Raw genomic sequence first — 11,312 nt, 5'->3', positions numbered from 1 at the left:
GTAATTTCATCAAGGAACTTCTGTTGGAATCTTCTCAACCAAAATAAACCAACAGGAACATGTGTTTACTCAATGGCTAATTTGTTTGAAATACCCTTGGAAAGAAGGGGTCCCTTAGCAGGGTTTAAGTCTTAAAAGTAGACTCTGTTTACCGAAACAGATGAGCAGCCCCCATATGATCGCCCCCTTTCCATAAAGGCAGCAGCTGCCGGGGCCCGAGTGTCAGCGGGGCGCGCGCGCGTCTGTCCCCAGCCAGAAACTTTTAAAGAGCATGTGAGCATGACAAGTGTCCGTCGCAACGTGTTAGATTTCGAAACTGCCTAGCAATCCAGTCCGGAACTCGCAGCTTTAGCCCGGGGGAACAGTCATTCGCCTCGGGTGTCTGTGTCTCATCCTCCCCCCCTCCCGCGCACTGTCGCTGTTGGAGGAAGAGCCCCGGGAGAAGGGTGCGACGCGCCGCGCCCGCGTGTCAATAGCAGCCGCTCATTCTGGAAGAAGTTGGTTCTTGTCCCGAATACTTTTCCTACGGTGCCCCGCCCCTTGAATCCGAAGCGGCTGTTTTCTCCCGCGGCTAGAACCGGGATAGTGGAGTGTGGGGCAGCTGTCAAAAACGAAAGGGCGGGGGGGCTTTTCTTCTCTGGGGTAGAGGAGGGGAAGGAAGAACGGCCTTTTTTCCATCTGTTCTAATTTCCTAACCAAACACACATCGCCAGTCCCAGGAAGAAAGGCCCAAAGGAGAAACCTGGGGTGCTTGGCTGGGGTCGCGGCGGCCGAGCGAGGGATGCGGGCAGCGTGCGCGCGGCAGGGAGGAAGGCTCGGGTTTCTGGGTTTCGCCGCCCCCACGAGTGACCGGTGACAGTGGCCAGCCGGGCGCGGAGTGAGGCGGCGTGGCTGTGGCCCTCTGTGCTGTCCTCCCCTGCTGGTAGGTGCGGGGGAGGGGCAGAGGAGCGGCAGGGCGGGCGGGGGACGGGGCGGGCGGCTGGGGGCGGAGGCAGGACCTCCTGTACCTTCCCTTCTTGCCTCTCTCACTCTGACAGCACCGAGGTGCGCCGAGCAGGAGCCGGGAACAAAGGAGCGGAGTGGGGAGGGGAGCGAATTCGGCGAAGGGGAGCCCCCGGACGGCTGCCAGAAGATCCCGGCAGGAGGAAGCCCAAGTGTCACTTGAATTCCACCCAAGAAGCGGGCGCCTGGGATCTGAGCGCCTTGTTTAGCAATAACTGCTGGAGTGCGTCCTACAAGTTACGGGAGAGTCCGCCGGAAAGGAGAACAATCACTTGCTCCCCTGCGCCCCTGCTCCAGGCCCCCCGAGACCCCAGTGTTGCCTCGCGCTGGAAGGGGAGCTTCAGAATGAAAAGCAAGAAAGGTAAGGCTCCCGGGCTGTCGCGGGGTGGAAGCTAGTCTCGAAGAAACGTGCCGCCCGGCCGCGCCGAGCTTGGGGTGAGAGTGACTTGGTGGACTTCCCAGCCCGGGGGCTTCGGCTGAAACCGCGGCGGTTCTCTTTGTTGAGGCTGCGTCTGAAATGGCAGTTGCTGTTTTCCTTCTAGACACAACATGAGGGGCTGTTGTGGGGAGACGGGCCTCTCCATGCTGCTGGCACGTTGTCAAGAAACAAGCTCACCGCCTTGTTTGTGCGCTTCCAAGTTTCATTGTCTCAGCCGACACCCCACGCTCCACTGAGCCGCCGCGTGGCTTCTCGCTCTTTCTCGCGGGCGGGGTGTGTGGGCCCGGGTAAGGGGGTCCCCCGCCCCGCTTTTCCTCGTCGGGTCCTGGGGTGGCGGGGAGCGCCTTTGTCTGAAAGTTAGTCTCCGGGGCCCCCCCACTCCCTCCCACCTGGGCCCGGGCTCTGTCTTCTCTGGGTATGGGGTGTTTTCATAATCTAAAGAATGCGACTCTGGCCCTCTAATTGCCCTCGCGGCTCGGAAACTTTGGAAAGTTAGACTTTCGAAAATTCCCGGCCTCTCATAGTTTTCCCACGAAGAATTTGGGGCGAGGTGAAGAATTAAGACTGAGGGCAAGCAGCTAAAAGCGGCGTGCAGTCAGAACGAGTCCAAGTATGACAGGCAGGCTTGGTTGTAAGTGTAAAGAGTGAGCCTGTCATTGTTTCCACCAAGCGTTTCTGGAAGTCTTACAACTAAAACTTGCCGTCAATCTGGTTTAAAAACAAAATACACGGGGGGGAAAAAAAACACCGCGAAAGGTCAAAGAATAACTCCCTGTTGAAGTGAACTTTTGAGTCCCTGACGGGGAGGTACCCCGAATGTTCCGTCGTGGGCCGCAGTTGGCTTTTCTGTTGTGATTTATGTGAAGTGGTTCAAAACAGAAGTTAATCACTCAGGGACGCCAGCGGGCGGGTTGGGGGGGCGCTGCTGCGCACGCGCGGGAGCGCCCCAGAGTTTTTGTAACTCCACATTTTTTCAGAGTCGTCCAGCGAATAAAGTTATAGAGTGAGGCAGCCTCAAGCCCAAGACGGTTTCCCCGGCTCCGTTTTCACTCGTTTAATTCTGGGCTGGTGGCTTTGAAACACGCCTCTCCTCAGGCGTTCCTAGCGAGAGTAAAATTAAACGTCAAAACCCGGGGCTTTCATAGTAGTTGGTATGGTATTCCCTGCGGACCGCTCCCCAAGAGACAGAAAGAGAAGACGAGGGCGTAGAGGTTTGGACAAGTAACTGGGCTAGGGTAGAAGACGCGCGGGGAGTGCCCAGGGTAGCCCCTGGAAGGCCGTGTCTACTGGTGAAGGACTGTCGTGTCTAGAACTGACTGGGATGAGTTTAAGGGGAGGGTATGTTTTTGAAGAGTGGTTCTTGTGAGCCGAAAACTAAGCTGGGCTTCCGCCGGGGGCGGGCGCCCCCCCCCATTGTTCGGGCTCTGATGGGGGAGGCGTTGATCAACCTGGGTCCTCCCACTTACCCCCTTAGCACTCCCGGGTCCTCACCGCCCCTCCACCCCTACTTGGACCTTGGGTACCTTCCCCCCAGCACCCCATGCCTTCCCCGGGCCCTCCCAGGTGCCCCCAGCACTCTCAGGTACCTTTCTGGCGCCCCTCACCGCTCCCCCGGGACCCTAGTGTCCCAGCCTCCCCCGCCGCAATTTCAGGTATTCGACCCCTGCCCTTGGTGGCGTCCCCATCCCCTGGGCATTCGGGTACCCCTCACCCTCCTGTAGCCCTCCCCAGCGCCCTCTTCCCATCAGAGGAACGAGGCTGGGACCCGCCGGCTGCTGGGTAGGAATACTCGGGGTCAATAGCCCGGGGCGCGCAAAGTCCTGCTGCTGAGCCCCGACACATGGAAACAATGAAAGGTGACGTGGTGGAGGGGAAACTTTGCAAGTGGTGCAGAGCCGGTGCGGGGGAGCGGAGACAGCCGAGGTTACCCGGGTTTCTTTCCCTTTTTAGGTTTTCCTGGCAAATCCTAGGGGGGTGGGCAGGCCCCTCAAAATGTAGAGATTCACGGCATCGTGTCTGGTTTCTTGTAATACGAAACTCTTTAAGTCCCTGTTGTGCTAACTCGTAGAGTTGGAGGGGCCGATTTCAGCGGAGGCTGAGGAACTCGCAAGAACAAAAGCTTGCTGGCGGTCCTCCCTCCCCGGCTCCTCCCTTCCCTCGCGGCCTCCTGTGTCCTGCCTCCCTCCCACACCCCACCCCGCGACTACCTTGGTGGGGGCCGGCTTTCTCTGCGAGAACTCTAAAAGAACTGTCTCGCCTGGCGTGGGGTTGGACTATTGTGTGTCTTTAGTAAAAGTCTCTGAACATCTTTTCAATGTTTCTTGAAAACAAAAGTATCTTAAACGCAATCGCAGAGCGGGGGGTTTTGTAAGACTGGTTTGTGATAATAGTGTCTCTTTGAAAGCCGAGGATGCCAAAAAATCTCCCCACGTGGCTTGAAACTAATCAGAAATAAGGTTCGTTGAGGAAAATCCTTTAGTCTTTTTGCTCCTCGTTTCTGACATTGTGGAATTCTTGCTTTCGAATTCGTCTGTGGCTGCGTCCAGTCAAGTGCCCCTTGGGGTTTAGTACGAATCCTGTCATTTTGAGATGTTCTGATCAGAAATTTGTTAGGTTAGTTTCACTTTTTCTTGACTGTATACTTAAATTTTTCCTTCGATTATTATTTCTAGATTCCTTTCTAGCCTCTTCTAGATTTTTTTTTTTTTTAAGTCCAACTTTACAACCACTGTCTCTGGCCCTACTCCTTGCCCCCAGTTCCTATTCAGACAAGATTGCTTTTTAGAGCTGTGGGATCCATAGGCCATCTTGTGGCTTTCTAAACAACATTTCCTTGTATGTGGATGGAGTAAAAACGACTGTGAGCCTCACACCCCTCCCCCCAACCACATTTTTTAAAGTGTAAGCAGAGAACAGGACGTTTGGAAACAAGTCATAACCGGGAAACTTTTCAAAAGCTCTGTTACAATAGGAAATGAGTAACGTGGAAAAGTCTTTTTGTTTTTCCAAGTTGAGCCACAATCCAGAGGGAGAGTTTTAGTGAAAACAGTCCTGACAGCAGCAAACGTGGTTTGCTGCAGTGAAATATCAGCTGGTGTAGCCAAGGAACTGTAATCTTAACTTCCTGTTACTTCAGCTTTTGTGCACATATTGGAAATATTTGTTAAGAGGTCCAGAGGCCTGGCATTCATTTATTTAAATGAACTGAGAACAGTAAAGTCGCACTGCACTTTGGTGTTGCTTAACTGAAACCTGCTTTTGTGTGTCACTAACCTATTCTGAAAGATCAGGCTTCTTGTCAAACTAAGTAAGCAGATCAAAGTGCAGGCTTCAGGGTTTTTTGTTTGTTTCAAACTCTTATCAACTTACAGTTGAGAATTCACTGTTCAATGCACAACTTTTCACACTTTTTTAGATTGAAAAAGGGAGGGGGGATAACAGCCTTGAATGTCTGGCTTTTCAGACTGAGGAGTTTTAAACAAATTGCTTTAATCATTCAATCATTAAAAAGTTAGATTTCTTTTTATCAAATCAAATGTAAAACAAGAACTCAATTAAGGTGTTTTTTTTTAATGAATAGCTTGTTACCCAAATTTCAATGTAGGTTTAAAATTTTTCTCAGTAGTGAAAGCAGTTTCAGTTTTAAGTGTATTTATTTTTTTAAAGCAGTTCAATGAAAGCTGGGAAGGGAAGCATCAGATACGTGGGGGTTAAAATTTAGGATTCTTGTATGGCTTATTGATGGCTGTTTATTGAGCCTTGAGCTAAAGTGAATTTGCAAGATCATCCTACTCTTTTGTTAGATCTTGCTTTACTTTGTATTCTGAAAGTTCTGCCTTGTCTATGAATACTCCCTCCAGTACATTCTGCCCCCTACAGTTCAAAACTAAAAATGTGTCTCCAAGTAAAGTGACTCAACTGGGAGAGAGCTCATCCGAAAATCTTTGAATGAGTAGCTTTTTGTTTCCTTGTGTTAAAAGGCTTTAAAAGGATGGCTTGTTTTTAAATCCTCAAAAGTACATTGACTGGTTTAGCACTATGAGGAATATTCTGTTTTTATTTGCTATCAAGGTAAACCACTCAATTAAGGTTGTGACAAAAAAGTTAATGCATACCTTTAAATTTCATGTTATTTTAATTAATATCCTTTATATAGCAATGCTAGTATTTTCAAGCATGCTATAGTTTATAATTCATGTACATTTTTAAAATATTAGATTGTCTTCAAAAAAGAGAATGCATTTCTTTAGTCACTAAGAGTTGCCCACTGTAGTTTTGAAAGGGGGCATACTTAATGACTAAGCATTTGTTATTTAAATTTTTTAACGTTCAAAATTATGTCTAAAAGGGCCAGGTCTGAATTTTTGTTGAACCCAGTCTATGTGTAATTTAAATATTCTCTATGGCTTGTGAATTCTTAAAATTTCTCATAGGATTAAAGTACTTACAAACAAAAGAGAGTTTCCTTTGGAGGTTGCGTATTCAGAACGCTGAACTCTGCTTATTGATAATGTAGTATTCTAGGTTCAGATTAATCTGGCAGTTGAGGTTTATGGAAATTTAAAATTTTACTCAGTATTAGGCATCTAAAGTACTAATAGAAAAATATTTTTGTGTAATGACACTGAACACTACAATGGTTTGTGTTTAGTAAAGAGACTAGTACTAGCCATTAAAAGTAGGTGTCTAGTTTTGAATAAAGGTAAGTAACCATGAAAAAGAAATGACCACGGAACTGGCAGAAAATTTTGACGTTTTATCTTTAGAATACTGTGTTAAATGTTTAATTTTCCCTCGTTATGTCTGTGAAAAATTTGTATGAATCTTCCCTTTTATTTCAAACTTTCAGTGGAAGAGGGAAGAACAGCATTTAAATTGTACATTAGGATACTCATTTTATCCTAGATAGCAATGGCCTCAAAGAGAAGGTGGTTAAACACATTCCGTCTGCTGTAGCACCTTTCTGGATTCACATGTGGTGAGCTATATTCACTTTGGGTGCAGCTTTTTCTCCTCTGCTGGATTAGATGAAGGACTTCTGAGCATCATTCCAAAGGAATGTGAGAAGTTAAATCCTATAGGAAAGTGGGTATGAAAGGGCATCTGATAGTTGGTTGAGAATCTAGAATGTGCTGTTAGTAAAATTACTCTTGAGACTTTACACATGCTCTGGTATTTCAGGACAGAAAACACCGGTCCTCTGCCTTGCTCTCAGTAGTTGAGAAACATGTTTACACTAAATGGTCCAAAGAGATGAGCTTTGCAGTAGGTGCTCTGCTGATAAAAGTGGTTGACTGCTGGCCTTTGTCCTTTTCTAGGTGTTGTTGCAGCATCCGGCAGTGAGACTGAGGATGACGACAGCATGGACATCCCCTTGGACCTTTCCTCTTCTGCTGGCTCAGGCAAGAGAAGGCGAAGGGGCAACCTGCCCAAGGAATCTGTTCAGATTCTCCGTGATTGGCTATATGAGCACCGATACAATGCCTATCCCTCAGAGCAAGAAAAAGCATTACTGTCCCAACAAACACACCTATCTACACTACAGGTAAGGAAAAAGAACATTAGGTGTCTGCACACAGATTTCTTTTTTATCCGAAGTCATTTTATAGCATTCCTGTATGTCAAATTATTAAATGCCTCCCCACTCAAAAAAAAAAAAAAGTAGAAATACCTTTTTCTTGTAAACATTATAATGCTGAAAGCTGATAACTGGCTATTTAGAGAAACAGAAACACTTGACAGTCATCTGTCAAATAACATTGCTTTTAATGCCTAAAAGAGCCTTCCTTTATGCAACGAACATAAAAAGGAGGTTAAATCTTACTGTATTACCCAGGAAACTGGTTTGATATTTAAACAAGGACAGGCTTCAGTGAGGTAATTCATGTTATGTCTGTTGACACAGTCATTTGAACTGGGAAAAATCAGTCACTGGGAAGAGTGGCCCCTTTTCATACAGGAGAGGTTCTCTTGTAGTTGATTAACTTAAACGCTGGGGCTATAGTTAATCGGTTAATATGGGGGAGAGTCAAAAGGTAAACCTCCCGCTCTAAAATCATTTTTGAGAATTTATACTTTTTTCTTCCTCCTGAAAAGATTGAAGGATGATGAGACAATAAAAGGGAATTCGTATTAGAAGAGGAGGTTTATGACCGGGAGCAGCTCTTTTTCTTGGCTGGGCTCAAATAACCTTGAAATAACTTTGTAAATTCCGATAAACCCTTTCATGCCTTCTTTAATGCAGAGAGAGAGAGATCAATTAGGCATTTGTGAAAGGTTCTCAGAACCTGTTTGCTGAGTGTTAAAGTATACCCATGTGATTTCAGGTCTGTAACTGGTTCATCAACGCCCGCCGCAGGCTCCTCCCTGACATGCTGAGAAAGGATGGCAAAGATCCAAATCAGTTCACAATTTCGCGCCGTGGGGCCAAGATTTCTGATGCTAGCTCTGTGGAGTCAGCAATGGGCATCAAAAACTTCATGCCAGCTCTAGAGGAAAGCCCATTTCATTCCTGTACAGCTGGACCAAACCCAGCCCTAGGGAGGCCACTGTCCCCTAAGTCGTGTTCTCCGGGATCAGTTTTGGCTCGTCCATCAGTGATCTGTCATACCACTGTGACTGCATTGAAAGATGTGCCTTTCTCTCTCTGCCAGCCAGTTGGTATAGGACAAAACACAGATATACAACAGATAGCAGCCAGCAACTTTACAGACACCTCCCTCATATATCCAGAGGACACATGTAAATCTGGACCAAGTACAAATACACAAAGTGGTCTTTTCAACACTCCTCCCCCTACTCCACCGGACCTCAACCAGGATTTTAGTGGATTCCAGCTTCTAGTGGATGTTGCACTCAAACGGGCTGCAGAGATGGAGCTTCAAGCAAAACTCACAGCTTAACCCTTTTCAAACAAAACAGTTCTCACAAATGTTATGATTGCCGGGGTGATGGCAAGAGATGAATTGCATTATTTTATATATTTTTTTATTAATATTTGCACATGGGATTGCTAAAATGAAGCTTCCTGTTACTGAGATGTCTTCAATGGAATACAGTCATTCCAAGAACTATAAACTCAAAGCTACTGTAGAAACAAAGGTTTTTTTTTTAATGTTTCTTGGTAGATTATTCATAATGTGAGATGGTTCCCAAGATCATGTGATTTTTTTTTTTTCCTCCCCTTCCCTTATTTTTGTTGGTGTTTTTTCAGACTGTGCAATACTTAGAAAACCTATAGCATCTTCTCATTCCCATGTGGAACAGGATGCCCACATACTGTTTAATAAATTTTCTTTTTTTTTCAAATAAGTATGAATCTAGTTGATTGATACCTTTTTTTCATGACATAATAAAGTATTTTCTTTAAAATTTACTGTAACAGAGTATTTTGTTGAGGGAGGTGCTTCTTAAAAATGAGTAGGAATATAGCACCCCAATGAGCAGGAAGTTGGGGGTAGGGTGGAGTGTGAGTTAGGGGGGTGTCACCAGCTTTTTGAAGAACTGTGGACAACAAGCCAGTATGTATAAACAGGATGTGATATTTACTCTTGATAGGAGGCATAGCTTTACTTAAAACTACATGGCAAATTGAAATGAATCATTCCATTAGTGTTTAGCTAACCACTAAATCCCTTGGTGATCTGTCCTGCATATTTTAAGACATGGCCAGTGTGGAAAAGTCTCGAAGCACCTGATTATGGCTTAAACTTTCAGAAGTAAACCGCCTAAGCAGTCACTTAGCATTTGCCCTTATTTCATGTTACCTTTTAAAAATAGGTAAGGACTGTACATTCAAATACAGCATTATTCAATACAGCAGTATCGAAACCACGTTTTAAAACATTTTCTAAAGTGATTAAAACAGTGGAGTTCTGTCTTCTGTGGGATTATTAGTTTATTAGGTTTATATTCTAAGGTCACAGTTTATGAAAAAATATGGTGTCATAAATAAGTGGAGTTTGTTGGGATACACAATTACTTAAGCCAGGATGGCCAGAAAGGAATTGATGTTTCTTTCGCTTATATGGTTGAGGAGATTTGTCACATGCCACAAAACCATTCTTTGTAGTAGTGCTTAGTATGAGGTTTCTTTGTTATAACAGTCATATTTCCAGCCGTGACCCAGCTATGAAGTTTGAGGGAGCACCATAGCTTCAGTTTTGTTTAAACATGTAGAAAAATTCTAACAAATTTAAGTTTGTCTAATTTTGAAACCCTATTTAGAAAGTCCCTACTGTAGAAAGAGCTAAACTCAAAGATGAGAGAGAAAAACTGAAAAGGACATCCAGGAGGTGTAAGAAAAATGAGGAAAAAGTGTGGTACTGTATCCTGTGAGGAGCACAGCTTTGAAGGGGCACATAAACCAGAAGTGGGCTGGACCCATTTCAAGGTCAAAGAAATAGATAAAACCAAAAATGAAATAAAGTATATAAAAGGAACAAAATAAACAAATAAAAATGAGATGAAGGTGATTAAGAATCATTACTTGCTCTCATAGTTAGATCAAAGGCTGAAAATATTCCAGTACAGATAAGGGAGACCAGCAAATCATAAAAGGCTTCCCTTGTTAAGATGTTTTATGAATCATACTAGAAAGGAGAAAAGGAGCCATATGAGTGATTAAAAGGAAATGTCAAGGGTCAAATGAAACCCACAGGTTTAAGAAAATGAATCACCCCAAATTGTTTTAACTTTTTTTCCCTTCTTGAAAATTGATCTAGATCCTGGTTGACAACTTGTGTTTAATAAATGTAGCTGAAAAGGTAAATGTAAGAAAACGTCAAATCTAAACCAAATAGAAATGATTTGCTTAGTATTTGCATGGTATACCTTTTCAATTCCTTATTTTTAGCCTATTTGTATTGAAAGTTCATTCCTTTTAGATAACATATAGTTGTATCTCTTAACAATCTCTGCCTTTTACTTGGTATGTTTGGTTGATTTACATTTACTGTAACTATTGATATGTTTGGATTTGTTTACCATTTAGGGTTTTATTCCCTCTATTCCTCTTTTCCTGTCTTTTGGGTGATATGAATATTTAGTATTTTGTTTTTATTTTTCTATTGGCTTATAAACTTGTTTTTTTTTTGTTTTTTTCAAATACACTTGACATTTTATTTTTGATGGTTGCTCTTTGATTACAACATACATCTTTAATTGATCACGATCTACATAGGGTTACTATACTACTTAATACAAAATACAAAATCTTGCAGTATACTTTCATTTAGTCTCTCCTTTCTTTCTTGTGTTTCATATATATTATAGCTACATACATGATAAATCCAACAGGACAATGTTGTAATTTTGTTTTAAACAGGTATGTGTTTTAACAAAAAATTAAGAGCAGAAAGAAGGTATATATAGTCTTTCATGTTTGCTAAATATTTACCATTTCTGAGGCTCTTCATTCCTTGTGAGTCTGAATGACATGTTGTCATTTCTTTTCAGTTTAAAGAAATTTCTTGAGAATTGTGCCAGTGTGTTGGTGGCACATCATCTGTTTTTGTCAATTGGAAATGACTTATTTTACTTGCATCTTTGAAGGATAGTTTCACTAAAGATAGAATTCTGGGTTGATAGTCTTTGTTTTTTCATCATTTTAAAGACATTTATTATCTTCTGGCTTTTACTGTATCCAATGAGACATCATTTGTCATTTGTATCGTCTCTTGTATCTAATGTCTTTTTCTCTGGCTCTTTTATCTTTGAATTTCAGCAGTTTGACTAATGTACCTAGATATGGTTTTCTTTGTTTTTATCCTGCTTGGGGTTTGTTGTGCTTGGATCAGTAAGTTTATGTTTTGTTTTTTACCAAATTTGGGAAATTTTGGCCATGTCTTCAATTTTTTTCTGCTTTCTAGAA

The 11,312-nt window shown here is 43.6% G+C and overlaps 1 protein-coding gene across 2 annotated transcripts; it reads left to right on the top strand.

Annotated features, from left to right (window-relative positions):
- Positions 1-641: 641 nt before the first annotated feature.
- TGIF1 (TGFB induced factor homeobox 1) lies at positions 642-8,812 on the top strand. 2 transcript variants are annotated; one of them, XM_019755784.3, is made up of 4 exons: positions 642-922; positions 1,038-1,363; positions 6,760-6,986; positions 7,768-8,812. In XM_019755784.3, exons 2-4 carry the CDS (start codon positions 1,348-1,350, stop codon positions 8,341-8,343), a joined length of 819 nt encoding a protein of 272 aa, XP_019611343.1. In that variant the 5' UTR covers positions 642-922; positions 1,038-1,347; the 3' UTR covers positions 8,344-8,812. The 2 variants fall into 2 exon arrangements, with proteins under 2 accessions (XP_019611343.1, XP_019611345.1); XM_019755786.3 differs by lacking the exons at positions 642-922; positions 1,038-1,363 and adding an exon at positions 2,672-3,297.
- Positions 8,813-11,312: the final 2,500 nt, after the last annotated feature.

This window comes from Rhinolophus sinicus, chromosome 4 (genome assembly GCF_057876585.1).
Source record: "Rhinolophus sinicus isolate RSI-liver-muscle chromosome 4, RSI-T2T, whole genome shotgun sequence".
Taxonomy (NCBI): Eukaryota; Metazoa; Chordata; class Mammalia; order Chiroptera; family Rhinolophidae; genus Rhinolophus; species Rhinolophus sinicus.
This window is presented reverse-complemented; position numbering and strand designations above follow the sequence as displayed.

Bases quoted from the DNA above. Each gene is read 5' to 3' on its own strand.
- TGIF1 (XM_019755784.3), top strand. The intron at 6,987-7,767 runs GTAAGGAAAAAG...ATGTGATTTCAG, and splicing joins CACACCTATCTACACTACAG to GTCTGTAACTGGTTCATCAA.